At 33.9% G+C, this 17215-nt stretch overlaps 3 protein-coding genes across 9 annotated transcripts; 2 read left to right on the top strand and 1 right to left on the bottom strand.

The window, feature by feature from the left end:
- Nucleotides 1-74: 74 nt before the first annotated feature.
- On the bottom strand, nucleotides 75-1036 carry LOC108559540 (copper chaperone for superoxide dismutase-like). Of its 2 annotated transcripts, XM_017916855.1 has the most exons (3): nucleotides 1010-1036; nucleotides 545-954; nucleotides 75-489 (listed from the first exon to the last, which is right to left on the bottom strand). In XM_017916855.1, the coding sequence occupies exons 2-3, from the start codon at nucleotides 921-923 to the stop codon at nucleotides 188-190; spliced, it is 681 nt and encodes a 226-aa protein (XP_017772344.1). In that variant the 5' UTR covers nucleotides 924-954; nucleotides 1010-1036; the 3' UTR covers nucleotides 75-187. The 2 variants fall into 2 exon arrangements, with proteins under 2 accessions (XP_017772344.1, XP_017772343.1); XM_017916854.1 differs by having other exon boundaries at nucleotides 545-1030.
- A 645-nt stretch (nucleotides 1037-1681) lies between these two features.
- Nucleotides 1682-4632, top strand: LOC108559510 (A disintegrin and metalloproteinase with thrombospondin motifs 6-like). Its single transcript, XM_017916813.1, has 10 exons — nucleotides 1682-1914; nucleotides 1972-2146; nucleotides 2202-2549; nucleotides 2606-2817; nucleotides 2872-3063; nucleotides 3118-3246; nucleotides 3298-3553; nucleotides 3602-3826; nucleotides 3882-4181; nucleotides 4240-4632. The coding sequence occupies exons 1-10, from the start codon at nucleotides 1682-1684 to the stop codon at nucleotides 4522-4524; spliced, it is 2355 nt and encodes a 784-aa protein (XP_017772302.1). The 3' UTR covers nucleotides 4525-4632.
- A 555-nt stretch (nucleotides 4633-5187) lies between these two features.
- Nucleotides 5188-16356, top strand: LOC108559536 (phosphatidate phosphatase LPIN3). 6 transcript variants are annotated; one of them, XM_017916849.1, is made up of 13 exons: nucleotides 5188-5369; nucleotides 11220-11576; nucleotides 12010-12180; nucleotides 12245-13280; nucleotides 13451-13559; nucleotides 13628-13856; nucleotides 13914-14133; nucleotides 14253-14434; nucleotides 14498-14646; nucleotides 14699-14938; nucleotides 14996-15110; nucleotides 15166-15269; nucleotides 16107-16356. In XM_017916849.1, exons 2-13 carry the CDS (start codon nucleotides 11391-11393, stop codon nucleotides 16231-16233), a joined length of 2868 nt encoding a protein of 955 aa, XP_017772338.1. In that variant the 5' UTR covers nucleotides 5188-5369; nucleotides 11220-11390; the 3' UTR covers nucleotides 16234-16356. The 6 variants fall into 6 exon arrangements, with proteins under 6 accessions (XP_017772338.1, XP_017772339.1, XP_017772334.1 ...); XM_017916850.1 differs by lacking the exon at nucleotides 16107-16356 and adding an exon at nucleotides 15416-15934 and having other exon boundaries at nucleotides 13475-13559; XM_017916845.1 differs by lacking the exon at nucleotides 16107-16356 and adding an exon at nucleotides 15416-15934.
- The last annotated feature ends 859 nt before the right edge of the window (nucleotides 16357-17215 follow it).

Genomic DNA, 17215 nt, shown 5'->3' with positions numbered 1-17215 from the left:
TACCAACTGAAGTAAACCAAAGCAAACTTCATTGTTTTGATTTTAAATTTATTATAAAATATAAATGTGTTTGCTACAACATACATATTTATCTATATATTTATTTAAAAGGCAAGACCTGCTTGCCTTCCATTCCAACACTAAACTATTTCTGCTATAAATATATAAAATTTAATAATAATTTAAGTTAAAGTGATGGCTTTGGTTGAGACTTTTCATCCCAAAGTGAGATACCATCACATGCACATATCTTTTTTGGATTTTGAAATAGTCCTGCAGACCTGGCAATTATTCCACATGCTAGCCTGTTATTTTTCTCATCAGATATAACAAATGATCTTCCTATAATTTCTGATAGCTTGATCACATTATCATCAATCCTGAATGCTGCCCTCCCATTGCTCTCAGCATTTACACATCCAATATTTCCATATACACTTCTACTTCCATTGGTATAAGGATTAAAGTAACTGCCAACACTTGAACAACCTGGAAAAAAACCCTCATTATTTGGAAGTCACTCAGTGTTATATTTGATTTATACCTTCTGATAAATCTCCACACTCATGAACTGATATTTGATGTTTACCAGGATTCAAGCCATCAACTGTGCCATCAATAATGCAGATGTTGGGAGTCTGCTGTACAAATCTGACAACCCCCTTAACAGATTTTTTGCCTGTATCAAGGATGACAACACCAGATAAATTACCATAACCTTTGAGTACAACCTTTTTTCCAGACTGCTCCAACTTTTTGAATACTTCGTCAGCAGACAGGGTTGTATCAACAACTACACTTCCACTTTTCAGATCGATTTCTATGTTTTTTACACCATCGACGTTGTCTAAACTGTTTCTGACATCTCTTTCACAGCTATCACAAGTCATTTGCACAGCAAACTCTATTTTTGTCAACGCCATGTTAGGTAGAATTATTAAGTTTCGGATAGGACTAGAACATAGATGTTTTATTCCAATGATTAAGCATAAATTGATGAGTCCCTAACCATGAAAAATGTCATGTATAACCTTCGATCTTATATGTAAATGTTCAATATATACCATCCTCAATGCATACGTGTGCTATACATAGAATACCTTCTAAATTACTTTATGTAATCCCATGAGTACTTTTTTCTTTATTTTTAGATTTGTATCATAATAATGACTTTTCTTTTGTTATCTGAATGTAAAAACTAAATTCAAACATGTTCATATATAGAAATAAGTTATTTCGCTAAAAAGAATATTAAATAATTACTTTTTATGCTACTTAAGTGATATAAATAAACAAGGTATATTAAGTATGTAAGGAAATTGAGATAAATAAAGAAAATAAGTTGAAATACGATGACGATTAACAGAAACATAGTGAAAAAGAAAAATAGGAAGTTATTAAAATATCATATAATTATATATAATTATAACAATAAATAAAAAATAATCTATTTTTTCTTTGCTTCCATCGCTTTATCTAAACATGTTGTACATATTTCTTTGCTAAAATTATCATAATTGCATGGTGGTATTTATAAAAGGTCAATGAAATGTTCATATCTCTTCGTCGATAATTTAAACAAAAATATGTTTAATGTTGACATTGACCAAAGTACCAGCATTGTCCATTATTATAAAAGACCATTGAGAGCAAGCTGAAACTATCATTCGAACAACAAGAAATGTTGGCAAAACTCGTATTGTTTTCGGCTATTAGCTGGGTCTGTTCGTTCAGCATCAACGATCTGCACGAATATATGACTGATAGCGAACTGAACCATTACTTCTCCGAAAGCAAAAAGATCGGAAACTACGAAGTTGTTTATCTTCCAACAGTTGTATCAGTAAGGGAAGCAACAACATTGGATGGTGAAGATGTGGAGTTTGGACAATTCGATTTCTCGGCTTTCGGAAAGTAAGTTTACTGTGATATTTTGATGTTTTTTTTTTCGTATAATCAAGCTTATTGTAGGCCTATTAATTTAAAGTTGACGAAAAATACGAATTTGATTTCGCCTCACTTTAAAAGTTACATTCACGAGGACGACTACATCGAGGAATTAAAGAAACCCGTAGAAAATTGTAACTTTATTCATAAAGATGAAAACGGCGTTGGATCAATTAACATTTGCGTTCCAAAGCGCGTGGTAAGATAATTCAAATTATGGTAATGGCAATGCGTTTTTAATATATGTCTTTCAGCAAGGATTGTTGTTTTTAAATAATATAACATTGGAAATTTTACCTTTGACGAAAAGGTTGGAAGCTATTTTGAAAATAAGAGAACCCTTGATCGAAGGCGAAGACTTTGAAGATAAAATCCCACATTTGGTGAAAAGAGCAACGGATAAAGTTTTTCATTACGATTCTTTTCCTGTAAAATTTATAAATTCTAAGCAAAGAATACAGAGAGCGAGCAATCGACCTGTTGGAGGATTGACGGTGGAATTGGGTCTCTTCTTCGATGAGGCGGCTTACAAGATATTTGCACCTTACATGAATTATGATGATTCCAAACTTCAGGATATGATCCTAGCATATGTTAATGCTGTAAAATATACTGATAAAGTATTTTTCAAATTTATATATTAATGAAATAATTTTAGGTACAAGCTTTATATCATCATCCTAGTCTAGGAACTTCTATAAATTTGCTATTGGTTCGACTTGATATAATGAAAAAACAACCGTCGAAGATGCCCCACTACGACGGCGAGAGAGGAAAACTTTTGGATTCCTTCTGTGATTACCAAAACAAAATAAATCCTCCTGATGATAACCATCCAGAACATTGGGATATGGGACTATACGTTTCTGGGTAAACTTTTAGTTAAGTAGTTTAAAAATAACATGTTTATGATATTCTATTTAGTTTGGATTTCTTCGCCTACGAGAAAGGACGCAAAAGTGGCGTTACTATGGGTTTAGCAACTGTCGGTGGTGTTTGTCTTGGACAATACGCCTGCGTTATTGCAGAAATGGGTACTACAAATGTTTTCGGAAAACCTTACCCAAGTGCCGGATTTACTAGCGTATATATTTTGGCTCATGAAATTGGACATAAGTAAATAAAATCATAATAACTAAACTCTTTATAATAGTTTAAAATCTGTTTTAGTTTGGGAATGCATCATGATGGGACAGGCAATAGTTGCCCAAAGGAAGGATATGTAATGTCTCCTTCAAGAGGTACAAACGGAGAAACGCAGTGGTCGAGTTGTAGCGCTGAAATTGTATCAAAATTAAGGTACACTTTGAATTAATATTTATGTTATTATACAATTGTGTAATTTTGTAGCTGGGCTACGTGTTTACAAGACAGCGGAAAACCTCCAAATCCCGCATTGGACCATACGAAATTTATGGATATTCCAGGACAAATTTACACGATCAAAAAGCAATGCGAAATACTGTTAAGAGACAAAGACGCATATATGTCTTCCAGTCAACAACTGTCGACGATTTGCTACAATTTACAATGCAAAACCCCACACAGGAGTGGATATTACCACGCTGGTCCAGCTTTGGAAGGAACTCAATGCGGGAAGGGCAAAGTACAACTTTCTAATTTAACTGACTAAATCTAATTGCTTAATTGACAGTATTGCTATGGAGGAGATTGTGTGGCGAAAACCCCACCAAAACCGGTGGACACCGTTCCAGGAGGTTGGGGCCCTTGGAAGACGGGCTCATGTACGTCTGGTTGTATACTCAAATCCCAAGGTTATCAGGATAAGAGGCGAATTTGCAATAGTCCGTATCCATTGAATACCGACAAAGGCTGCGAAGGAAGCAGCTATGAAATAGGATTATGCAAGGATGATAAAGTATTTAAAAAAAAAATAAAATAAGACAATTTTAACTAAATCAAGCTGATTGCAGTTGTGTTCGAAGAAGAAGAGGCGAACCGCTTCAGAATATGCGTCGAAGAAATGCGGAGATTTCTCTAAACTTCTTCCACAGTTAGATCCAAAAGGTTCGGGGTTGCAGGCGCCTCACGAAGAAGCAAGATTATGGATGGGTTGTGCTATTTTCTGCAGACGTGCTGATTCTGGCAGTTATTACACTCCGAGGATAGAATTGAACGATTTGGGAGTGTCTCCATATTTCCCAGACGGAACTTGGTGTCACAGCGATAACGGTGGAAACTACTATTGCGTTCAGCATCACTGTTTACCAGAAGTAAACTGACCAATCTCAATTTTAGAATACAACAGTTCATGTGATTTTCGGTTTGCAGAACTTCCAATTTACGAAGTCATTCTTTAACGGTTTGGGCGATGATATACCGATACCACAGAATGCGCATCCCAGCGATTTGATATCCGGAAGCTTATTGAAATATCTTTCGTTGGGTCCGGATGGGAAACCTCTGCAAACGACTTTACGACCGGGAGATACAGACATGCCCAAGGACGAGGATTGGGAAACCAATGATTACTTGCTATTGCCGCACATCAACGAAATACCCGAGAGCGTTGTTGATAGCGGCGAAGTCGATAATTTTTTGGATTTCATGGAATAATTTTATTTAAATTGGTTTAGGGTATTTAGCACTACAAATTAATTCATTTATATATACATATTCAGTTAATATGTAATTCTAGTCACGAGAGTAAACATCTAATAAATATAAGCCATTTACACTAATAGTATTTGGAAGTTAAGATTACCAATATGAAATTGATATATTGATATTAATCGTCTCGATTTTTAATGTTATCGCTTTGCGTCACTCTAAATAAACAATAAACATTTAATTCGCATATAATCCACTGACAATAAATATTAAATCTTTTTTTATTTGATATTATTGTAGAAATACCACATACATTCAAATACAACTACAGCATTTTATATATTAATAGAAATGCATAGACTTTAACAAAAATATAGTTTGACCTATCGATTTTTGTTGGAGACTAATTGGAATTTCATTGAACATATAAAATGTGAATATTTAGATAAGTACAATTAAATAAAACGCTGATGATTTAAATATGGCACAAAACAGCTGTTGTCTTTGGTAGCAAGATCCTGCTAATTATGCTCTGACTTTGGAAGAAAACGATAAAGTATTAATTGGTTTCCATATCGAAAAGTCTCCAAAAATCCTGCGTACAGAGTCCAATAAGCAAATGAGACTTAGTGCGCCTGCGATTTGAGGGAACAGTGGAAACGACCTCGAGACTACTCTACCGATCTATCTGTCAGTGAGCAAAAGTGCGCCGGTTCGTTCGATACTGTTTTGGTGCACGACTAAGCTAATATTAACGCTCGCAGTTCAACAACACAACGTACAACAATTCCATTGAAATTAAAAGTTAATACCTGACCAGATATCAACAAAAACAACAACACCGATTTCGGGTGAGCAGTCTCTTGAGTTTACTGTACTTTTGAGACCGGCGGAGCCTTTCATCCCCGGTGACTCATGTCCTGTTGTGCAATTCAGGTGTTTTTAATCAATAATTTTGCAAAGCTGTCTACTACTGCCCTACGTTCCTGGACTGTACCGACTGTACCTTATTTACTTGCTTATATTTATCAAAATTGTTATTCGTTTTCTGGTTCATACAAATACACGAATTGTTAAATAATTCATGTATATTGTTTAGGAAACACTTTCATTATATACACCCTAAATTGCTACTGTATGCTTTCTTACGATTTGTGTTCGGAGGCCAAGGACGAATGGAAAACTTTGACATTCGTATCTACGATTTTTTCTATAAACCTGTACAATTAATTACACAGTAAATGTACATAATTCAATTTCCTATATATTTTGTAGATATAACTGATGACTTTATTTCTACCACCAAATCGTTACTACAGTTTATTTTATTTGTTCTACGTTTCTTTCGAACTCAAGTAGCGAGTTTTGTGATAGAGGCAACGATATAATCATTGATTTTTACAAATGATATCACTATCATTTTGAGGTTGCAGCTTAGGCTTCTTCTGTTACTTCCAAGCATATTCGAGGTTTAATCAACAAAAAATAGAATCAACCCTATTAAACCCCGCCTTCATGCATACATGCAATATGATACATCTACAAAATTGTTTCTGATTACTGCTCCCTTTTGAAACAAAATGACACTTTCAATAAACCATTTTTTTCCTCTATCACCCACTTTGAGAATCACTCATCTAAACCGTAATCATGTAACTGAATTAAATATACTATTATATTCTTATACGATTACAGTAAAAAGACGCATAATTAAATTAATGATTGTTTACGGTTTTCTATTGGAAGATTAAATGTTATAATATAATGTTCTGTAAATGCCGAAACGTTTCGTTAATAAATATATTTGGATTTGAGCCAAATTTTCATCTCGAGCAATTTCAGATGTTGTCTCGCACAGATTGCCAAAACGAAGATGAAAGGGAGGATTACAAATGTCGAAAAAGTATGAGATTAAGGTAAACGCAAAGGAGATGCCAAGGTCGCGCATTATAATCTAAAAGCGGACGTGAAATTCGCGGCTCTCTAAATATCTGGGACGACAAGACAGAACTCGGAACAGTAAGAAATAACTGTAAGAAGTGGAAGTGCTTTGTAGTGGTGCTCCTCTTGGATAGTATTCTATTTTTTTTATCATTCCGAATGAGTATATTTTACAAAAATTCGTTATCTAACACCATTCAAGTTTCAAGTTGTAGCCTCAAAATTTGCAACTGCAGTACATGCCGATTGCAATAAGCATTGAAGTTGTTGTTATTGATTGATTCGCACATATAGAGAATGTTATCAGACGTGCGTGTAAAGAGAAAATGTATAATGTCATTTGGATTGATTTTTCTTAGGATTCAAATTAACGTTTGGTATTGCATCTAATTGAAATCTATAGAATATTTATCTTATCACAGAACATTCTATTTAAATTATTTAGAAAATATTCACTCAAGTGTATATGTTGCATGACAAATAACGGTTTGAAATAGTTAGTATTCTAATATTATACATATTGCCAATATTACATACTTCCTTTTAGTACGTAATTATTATTCTCATTTGCAAATTGCGACAAAAAAGAAATGCAAATAATTTGGTAAAGAATTTGTTATTAAATAATATTTAAATTTAGTCCATAATCACGAAATTATTATTTTTTCATTTGATATCGCAAAGTCATACTGCAATTTCGAGTCGACAGGATATATAAAAAAATATGCGATTTCATCGCCTGCACAATGATCTCGTGTTTGTTATTATTGTTTCTTTAAATAAGTAGCGTTTGCGTAACGGGCCAGAGAATCGGATAACCTTTGAAACATCTGATTCTATCCTCAACATTCACAATATGATTCAAGACGCATTTCACAACAACATATTCCATTCTTATCATGACGGATTTGCACTACTATCTCGACGTTCGTGCGGGACTAGTTCAATTAACAGTATTTTCAACTTTAATATAGCTAATGGAAGAAAACGGAAATAACAGAATGAATAAAAAAAAATGTTACAAACATGTTATAAATGGGCTCGTCTGGTTTTCTAATCAGCACGACTCGAGGGTATTTACATATTTATGCCATTCATAGTAGCACGCAAATGAAATTAAGTGACTACGATTGCGAACTAATCAATGCCACCAGTTGCAATGAAGTGTGGACCATGTTAGAGATGTTAATAATATACGTAATGTCGTGAAGATGTTTGTCTGTTATAAGGTGTATCTTTTAACATAGATAATTATAATTTCTGTTCCTCGCATAGAATAACCAATAACTTTTTGTTGTGGCTGTAAAAAATGTTTCTTCATTTGTAAACAAGTTTTTTGTATTTATTTATATGAGATGGAATTTGTACCGCTATTTTGTGTTTGTACCTTTTTGAAAGAATCTTTGGCCACAGACCATATTTAAAAACAAAACGAGAAGCAAAGAACTTCTGCCAACCCAGCTGTAAATATTTATAGTTTTCCCGAAATTAAATCATTCTAAGCAATTTAGTCATATTTTCTAAGTACCTAAGACGAAATGATAATTAATGGTTTTTATTTTAGTTAATTGTAAAAAGTTTATCTTAGTTTCGTTAATCATATTTGTATGTTGGTTTAGAATATTTATTTAACAAATTAACAGTAGTAACAATAGTAAATGCAGTTAGTTCCTACTGTTTAGGTCCTAAGATATGATGATAATATGAAAGAATATTGTAATAACAACAAAATTAAGAAGATTATTCTGATTCCATAGTTTTGCCCTAAAAATTATTAAATTAAGTTGTTTGTTTTATTTAGTTGTTTTCTTTTATGCTTTGTTGTTGCGGACAGCCACAGATTATCGCAACATCCCAGTCTGACCTAGATAAAATTTGTTATTTTCACTGTCTTCTTTTGTCGTATGATTTGTATTTTGTGATAATAACACGAAAACTAACCATGTCGTGTTTTGAAACTCAAATAATATTATTGATTATCATGTATAATTCAATATACTAATGTTTTTTTTTTATTTGTTAGTAAAAATTTTATATATTTTTTCACAAAATTTTGAATTCTAAATTTTGTAATGAAAAAGATTTATAAAATTTCACATAAATATGAGCTCATTAAGAATATGTTAACAAAAATAGTTATTATAACTTATTGTTATCAAGTATTAGCGTTTTAATCGATGAATTGTATAGAATATATAATATGAGTATATAAAATGACAACAATAAGTGTACATTTATCAATTCTAAGTAAATTAAACTTTATCAAAACATGTACTAAAAATAATAATTTTTGAACACTGTACTTCAAAAATTATGTTAATTTGTATCATTTAATATAAGATTGTATATGACTTATCAAATAGAATTCGTGATAGCGTTCATATGAAGAACAGACGATGAAAGGTTTTCGTCATATCCTTTATAGAAATCTGGCGTACGGTGTTTATAGCCTTATGTCGTAAAAGCCAAGGGAACCGAACGGAAGCCTGGCATTGAAAATGAGTTATATTTAAATAAATCCTGAAGTCCTGTAAATGTGCAGGAAACGGCTTAGCCAGAAAGTGACGCGACGGAGTCGAGCCCAGTACCTTTTTTTTCTCTCCGAGTTTAACAAACCCAGTTACATAAAGAAATTGCGTTCCACAATAACAGATCACATCGGGACCTTGAAAATCTCCGCTGTTTACAACTGTTTCAATAATAAAGTCTGCTGTGTCGCAGGAACACACCTCCAAAATAGTGCGTGCCTTTTTTTAAATGAATCTCTCCTTCGTAAGTCGCGCGATCGCAAACACGCGCTTATCGCGCGTTTTCTCCGATCCAATCAGCAAGTCGAACGCAGAACTTTCCCCTCATAACAGGAGAAACATGAAGTCAAACATTTACATCCAAGTAAATACAATACAAAAAAAAAATAGAAGAGCAGCATACAATTATCTGGGCGGGAGGAGAACGTCGCATTCTCATTGCGAACTTGGCATAACTTTGGTGAAAACAAGAACGTGTGTTCTTAATTTTTGGCATCGCCAAACGGACGCATGCATAATTAATCACTTACATAAATAAATAAACAAACTACGGACATAGAAAATGACGAGGATCGGTGTTAATGCCCTGCCTTAAAAGTTCATTGCGAATCCTTCTATCCTTGAGCTGACGTTCTTCCATGCTCGATTATTTTTTTATAAATTAGTAATCAAGGCAACTCGCAGTGCAAAATACCTTGTTTATCTATTATTTATATTTTGGTGAATGAAGACTCACTCTATTGCGACTACAATGGCAACGCCAGTTTGTTTATCGAAATGATTCGTTAACGTCACAGTACGACGTCGATATATTTCTCCACGCATCGGCTGATGAGACTCAGTCACATACAGATTTTTACATAGTGAACACGTACGTTATCAATTGCTGTAAGTCGCATACGATTTTTCCCTTCAAGGTGAATGATATCCATTCTTTCAATTCAACCTTCTCAGAATACATATTATCACAATATCAGAAACCGTTTTCTGTTTCATCATTGATATTCTTTGTTCAATTTTTATTTTGAGTGAAATATGATACAAAAACACTTTCGTTTTTTATACAATAGTGGCGATTTCCTTGTATCACCTTCCAACTGTAAAGTATTCTCTCTTGAAATTACAATAAACAAACTAAATCCTTTGTTTTCAATTTGTATGATTCATGAAGAGTTCATTCTGTTTTATTGTTTCATTTTTTATATTGGACTCGATTAATGAGCATATTGATAATATATAAAATTTGTTTGCTTTTTGTTTCACAAAACAAGCAAGGAATATATATTTGTTAAATATTGTAAATTAAAATTATAATAACTACGTAATCCGTTGTTGATAGTCAACGCGTAGTTATGCGCACAAATTAATTTTTTTTCTTCAACTTTACAACAATGTGTAAATATGATACTTTTGTTCTCTCTCTGCATTATTACGATCGGCGTAGTTGATTAATATTTTGCCATATACTTGTTTTATTTTGCACTATTTTTTCAATTTAACTACATTTAGATAACATGTATACGGTATGTATGTATAATAATCAGTTGTATTGATCAGTGAGTAATCTTTTAATAAATTATCTAGTCGTCTATGAAATTTGGACGTAACAATACGTTACGTTGTTTACTTAAATGTGACAACTATCAAAATTTGACGTTACCAAATGACAAATTACTATTAGAGATAATTGCAAGTTCTTTGATTCCATATTTAAACAACGCACGTTATTCAAATGGAATAACGAAACTGAAACGTATTAAAGTATTACATAATTATAGAGACGTAGGTAAGAGTCAATTATTTACGTATTAATGATCTGTTAATTTGATACCACAATTGAAATAGATAAAACAAAGCAGATAATTGAATTTATGGTGTCAGTAGTATGTACTCATTCAGGTTTTCCTTCAAGGTTGGAAGTCTATTTTGGAATGCGATAAAGTAACAAAAATAATAAAGGTTGAAAATCAAATTCCAGTCGAGATTACAAATGGACAATAGGTTCTCGATAAATTTTAGATAATTCGCTACGTACAACAAAAAAAAACTTTTAAACGCGTGCACTTCATTAATTGTAGTTGCGCAATTTTTGGGCGAAAGCGAGACTGCATCTCATTCTTTACGTAATCAATTACGACAGTCGGAGTTAATAATATGTAGCGTTTTTGTTGTTGTTGCTGCTGCTGTTCTCTATTCGCAATCCTTTTTTAAATTTGCTGTTTTTTTTTGCAGATTGAATAAAGTGAAAGCGCGCTTGAATTCGGGATTGTATTGAGAACGAAGCGGTTTCTCAATGTCTAGAGCAGCGATGAAGGAGTTCTGAACATCTTCCAGTCGATTCCCTTCGTACAAAGCCACCACTTTTCATAGAGATATAAATCAGATAAAACAGCTCCACCCATCATGTCTATGTTCTATATTGGACGTTTCCTCAACAACTTCAAAGATTTTTACAATGAGATTAATGGTGCTACCCTTACCGGCGCCATCGACGTCGTTGCCGTCGAGCAGCCCGATGGCACCTACAACTGTTCACCATTTCACGTCCGATTCGGTAAAATCGGAGTTTTGAGGAGCAGAGAAAAAGTGGTAAGTCTTTATTAGCAAGTATCACGGTACACTATAAGAGAAGTCCCGTTTGCTTAGAAAGTGTTTTGCGCGAACATCATCATGAGTTTTTCTTTCTCAGACACGGATAATTACCGGGTAATCATAATGATTACTTTCACAACGTATGCAGAATTGTTCAGTTCGGTCTCTCAATTGTTGTATATTTTTATCGGATTAAATTGAAATCCTTGCTCCAGTTTCCTGATTGAGCTAATTTCATAATCAATCATTTTGCTAAGATGAATTATGTAATGAAATCTTTGTGCGAATTGTTAGATAAATAATATAGGCGGATGTGCCGATTTGTCCAATCGTCAATTTTGCGGACGCGCAAATTGACCTAAGTGTGTCTTCAATTTCATGACATTTAAAATCCGTTTGGGGTCAGATTGATGATTGTGTCCTGTTTTAGGTTGATATTGAGATCAATGGAGAACCTCGCGACATCCACATGAAATTGGGCGAAAGTGGTGAAGCATTTTTCGTTGAAGAAGTCTTCGACACTGAAACAGAGGAAATACCGGAACACTTGGCGACATCTCCGATTCCGGTCTCCCATTTCGAGCATTTGTACAACTCAAAAGTATGATATCGATTTTTTTATGATAATCCAATTGTAATATGCATTGATTCATATTTTTTTAAAGGGTCGCAGGAGGAATAGCATAGATTTGGGCGATAAGAAGCCGGTGCTGAATCTGGAAAATCAGGTGAACGATTACAGCAAGCGTCGTAATACCACCGACAATGATAATGAAAAGAGACGAGGACACGATTTCATCAAGCGTCAAATTGGATTGGGAAATATTGAAATCGGAGAGAATTCAATGGAAGACTTGACGCTTTCGTTGCAATCGACCACTAAGGAGAGTATCGACGATTTGAGCAAGGACAACGACATTTCCGACACCATTTTTAAAATGGACAGTTTGGATCACGATAGCAAATCTGAGTCCACTACTCCGAACAAAGAAGAAGTTAAGATTCTTCCACCGGTGAGTGATCCGCCCAGTGAGACCAAAGGCGCAAAGAAGAGACGCAGGAAGAAGAGTGTTATGAAGAAGAAGGGATCTCAAAGGAAGATTTCCAATGTCACAGATACTCCAACGCCAACTGTTGAGCCGAACGAAGAGTCGAACACTGATTTGAAAGGCAGCGACACAAACACCGAGAGGAGTTCATTGGAAGGAAGCCCATCAGAAGCGGAAGCCAAGGAGGCTTCTAAAGCAGATGAGAATACGTCATCTGTGGCCAATAGGAAAGTACCTATGGATCCGGATTTCCATTTCTTTAGTGATACTGAGTTGACGACAGGACAGAGTGATTCCAGACCCAATACTCCTATTCATATTGAATCTGTCCAATCAGACACGGAATTCGAAGTGCAGAAGAGTAAGGACGACAACAAAGAGAATGAACAGCAGAGCCAAAGCTGGGCTTGGGGGGAATTCCCAAAGAACATGAGTCAGACGAACACGGCGAACGACGAAAAACCGGGAAATAACCAGGAAGAGCAACATAACTCTATGCTGAGCAATATGTTCTCGTTCATGAAACAGACAAAGCATAGAAGACGTAATAGCAAAACGGAGGGCGTCTATTTGGCGGATCTCAGTTCGGGAGCCATCGATCCGGAAGTAGCCAACCTCTATTTTACAACCAATAGCAATAAACAAAACGCAGGTAAATATAATGTAAATGTGCCTTGAACTTCTCACGCTTTGCTTTTTTCTCTCATTTCTCTCATTGTTGTCATTATTGTTCTTGGTTTAGTTTTTGTCTTTAGTTTTTTCGTTATTTTTGGTTTTTCTTTTTCTTTCCTTTCGATGTCATGTTATCCGTGTATCGTTCAGATGCAGACATGGATTGTGAATCAGGAAATGGACCATCTCTAACGCAGAGCCCGAACAGCGTGGAAGGATCGAAATCTATAGATTCCGATTTTGATGAGCAGAACAAATTGTAAGAACTGCATTCGATCTACCTTCAATAAATTCCTAATTTATATATTGTTTTTGTATTACTTACAGGGCACAAACTTACATGCACGATATCTCTTTGTCGATGTGCGGTTGGGAACCAGAGCCAGTCGAGGATACCTTCCTTCGTCATGTAGTTGCCTTCAGTGATCTCTGCAACAATCCCTCACTATTTGAATCGCCGAATCTAGTCGTTCGCATCAGGAATAAATACTACAATTGGAAAGTTGCCGCTCCGATCATTTCTAGCCTGATTATTTACCAAAGACCTTTGCCTCAAGTAAATTAAATTGCCGCATACATGTTAAAGTTACTAATCTAAATTTTATAATTGCAGTCGACTGTTGATCAACTGATCAATATACATATGCCATCTACAAACAATGCCATTGGAGTGTCACAAGAAAAAGAGCAAAAAACAGAATCCAGATCTTGGATGTGGATGTGGAGAAGATCACGCAACTCCCGTGAAACCACTCCTGCTGCAGACTTGGGAGAAAACAAAGGAGGGGATAAGGAAGTTAGCGAGGAAGTGTTCCAAAGTAGCGAGTTAACAGGTACCACGTTATGTTTGTGTGCTTTTATTATTTTTGCTTATAATTTTAATCACATTCGTCCATGATTTGAACATCGTACGAGATTATTTAAATGAAACTATATCTTTATTTTTAAATAGCATTAAGTGAGACATACGAACTGTCTCAAGATGCTCTCGTGGAACAAGCCAAAGATTCGGGTGTTGAAGACGAGAAGCCAATTCTTCTTCATGAAGGTGTAAATGAACCTGTTACGCCTGAAGGCTGCAAAGTTAATAGCGAGAAGTGTAGGAAAACGTTGCGTTTGAGTTCAAGCCAAATTGTAAGCAATAGATTAAAAAAAAACCTGAGAAATCATTATGTCATATCGTTTTGTGTGTTGCAGAAAAAACTAAATCTTCGTAACGGCATGAATGAAGTTGTTTTCAGCGTGACTACAGCATATCAAGGTACTACAAGATGCAGCTGTCATATTTATAAATGGAAATGGGATGATAAGATCGTTATTTCTGATATTGATGGAACCATCACCAAGTACGTAGTCCAACGTGTATTTTAGTGCTTCTTAATAATAATGTTTGTTTAGATCCGATGTTCTGGGACACATATTGCCAATCGTCGGAAATGATTGGTCACAAACTGGAGTAGCTCAGCTGTTCAATAAGATTAAAGATAATGGATACAAGTTATTGTATTTGAGTGCAAGAGCCATAGGTCAGGCCAGAACAACAAGGGAATATATTAAATCTATCAAACAAGGCGATTTGTATATGCCTGATGGACCCATACTTCTTAATCCCACATCATTAATCAATGCATTCCATAGGTAAGTTGAATAAATATTATCTCAATGTGAAATATTCTTATGAACAAAACATTTTAGAGAAGTAATTGAGAAGAAACCAGAACAATTCAAAATCTCTTGCATGAGTGATATTAAAGCTCTATTCCCAATAGACTCAAATCCATTCTATGCCGGCTATGGCAATAGAATAAATGTAAGTATAGCATCAAAGTATATTTAAAAATGATGACTAATGATTATTTTCACAGGATGTGTGGGCATATCGCGCGGTGGGTATTCCAATTGTTAGGATTTTCACCATAAATCCAAAGGGCGAATTGAAGCATGAGTTAACCCAAACCTTCCAGTCAAGGTAAGAACTGTTTACTAGAAAAGCATGATATTATTGATCGTATTTAACTATTCTACATTTAAAATAATTGAAGTTATTCTTTTCTTTTTTTATTTGGGAAAGTAGAAATGTCTGTCTAATATTTTGCTATGTTTTTAATTTTACAGTTACTCTGGCCAGTTCCTGGTTGTGAATGATGTTTTCCCACCAATAATAAATAAAATTATCAGTACCGAAATCGATGATGACGATGTCGACGATTCAGATTCGTCGTCGTCGTCAGAATTGCAATTTCAATAATCAATATTCGCGATAGTATTCAAAGTTTTTCTAGTCTGTGATTTACAAAGCAAAACTAAATCTAGTTTTAAAAAAGAAAAGACGGTTTAATAGACAAATTAAGTTTTAAGTATTTTTTCGCTGTGACAATTCAGAGAGGATCTTTCAGTTTTTTTTCTATAATTTTTGGGTTTGTTTCTGTAATTTTTGGGGGCTTTGGTTTTCGTTTATTTGGCTTTGTTGCATGTATTTAACAAACTTGGAGCGTGTCGTACTTTCTTGAGATGAAGCGTAAACGAAGGATCCTCTCTGAATTAATTTGTTAAGTTTGAATTCTTACCAATACGATTTTGGTATGAAATATTTATCCTTATGACCTTCCCCTTTTTAAGTAAAATATTTTATTTTTTGGATTCAATTTCTGCACGTCGCACCAACAATTCTTTTATCATTTTATCCATGAATTTATTGGTAAGAACTTTTGAAAATTAGTGATTATGCATGTGTTTATCAGCTTTGAAGATATATTTTCTACAGTCTTGTATACATTGAAGATGTTTTTTCTTGTTCTTATTGCAGTTACTCAAACATGAGCGTTATTGTGGATCAGCTGTTTCCACATATTCGTGAGGCAGCTAACGAATACTCGCAGTTCGTCTACTGGCGAGATCCGATGCTTCAATTGGAGGAATTACCGGAGCTCTAATTCACTTAATGCTATAAATGCCATGTTCTCGAGCTTCTGGCATCTGACATCAGCTACAATGATGTCCGCATTTAATCAGTATCGTAATTCATAATAATAAATGTATGCAGCTCTTATAAAGTACATGTGAAACGATTTTATTATTCGCCTGAAAAAAAAAATATATAGGAATAGCTTTGCAACAAATGTAACAATGTATTCGTAGCGACGTTTTTGTGATCATACATTCTATTATTTTTTTGTTCTCTCTATATATACATATATATCTTATGACCTGTAGGAGAAGGCATAATAAGTTTGTCATTTAGTCTTTATTTTTGAGGGCTGTTGGTATTGTGATTGAAGCTACCAATAGATTACTTTAATTATATATATAATTTTGTTTTCCATATAAATTATTATTTTTTCACCAATTTGTACAATCTACTTTCGCAATTTACTTTATTATTATTATTTTATTTTTAATATTTTGTCTTCTATACATTATTATTATGATATTACATTTTTTTGTTTATTTCTGTTTTGTAGTTTATTAACTTGTGATATTTATTTTTAAATTATCTTTTCTCTTTCTTGCAAATCGCAAATGTAATTTGAGTTTATTTTTCGTTGTCGGTATGCGAAATTTGCGACAAATGATGTTGATGATGATTGAAGTAGTATATGAAGACATTGATGGGTTCTATTTTTTATTTACATATATATTTTTTATTTAACATATGTGGATGTATTACCATGTTGTTATAATGATACAAAATATATCTTACAATAAATGGAGCTTCTCGCTGAAATATATTAAAGTGTTCTTTATTTATAAAAATTTAAAAAAATATATAGAATTGTGTTTATTACTATGTATACAATTACACTTAAATATTATTAATTTTTTGTTCTTCATTCAGGAATTTTATTTAAATAGTTAAAAATTGCACGTAAGTTTAATTATGATGGGTACTTGACTACAAAGTTAACAAAAGTATTT

Source organism: Nicrophorus vespilloides, unplaced genomic scaffold, assembly GCF_001412225.1.
Source record: "Nicrophorus vespilloides isolate i.1.1-1 unplaced genomic scaffold, Nicve_v1.0, whole genome shotgun sequence".
Lineage (NCBI taxonomy): Eukaryota > Metazoa > Arthropoda > Insecta > Coleoptera > Silphidae > Nicrophorus > Nicrophorus vespilloides.
Note: the sequence above shows the minus strand (reverse complement) of the source record. Positions and strands in the feature narration are given on the sequence as shown.

Coding starts and splice junctions, on each gene's coding strand:
- LOC108559510 (XM_017916813.1), top strand. CDS start 1,682: ATGTTGGCAAAACTCGTATTGTTTTCGGCTATTAGCTGGGTCTGTTCG. Junction 2,550..2,605: donor TCCTAGCATATGTTAATGCT/GTAAAATATACT, acceptor AAATAATTTTAG/GTACAAGCTTTATATCATCA. Junction 3,827..3,881: donor GATTATGCAAGGATGATAAA/GTATTTAAAAAA, acceptor AGCTGATTGCAG/TTGTGTTCGAAGAAGAAGAG.
- LOC108559536 (XM_017916845.1), top strand. CDS start 11,391: ATGTCTATGTTCTATATTGGACGTTTCCTCAACAACTTCAAAGATTTT. Junction 11,577..12,009: donor TGAGGAGCAGAGAAAAAGTG/GTAAGTCTTTAT, acceptor GTCCTGTTTTAG/GTTGATATTGAGATCAATGG. Junction 14,939..14,995: donor TTAATCAATGCATTCCATAG/GTAAGTTGAATA, acceptor AAAACATTTTAG/AGAAGTAATTGAGAAGAAAC.
- LOC108559540 (XM_017916855.1), bottom strand. CDS start 923: ATGGCGTTGACAAAAATAGAGTTTGCTGTGCAAATGACTTGTGATAGC. Junction 490..544: donor GTGTGGAGATTTATCAGAAG/GTATAAATCAAA, acceptor GTTTTTTTCCAG/GTTGTTCAAGTGTTGGCAGT.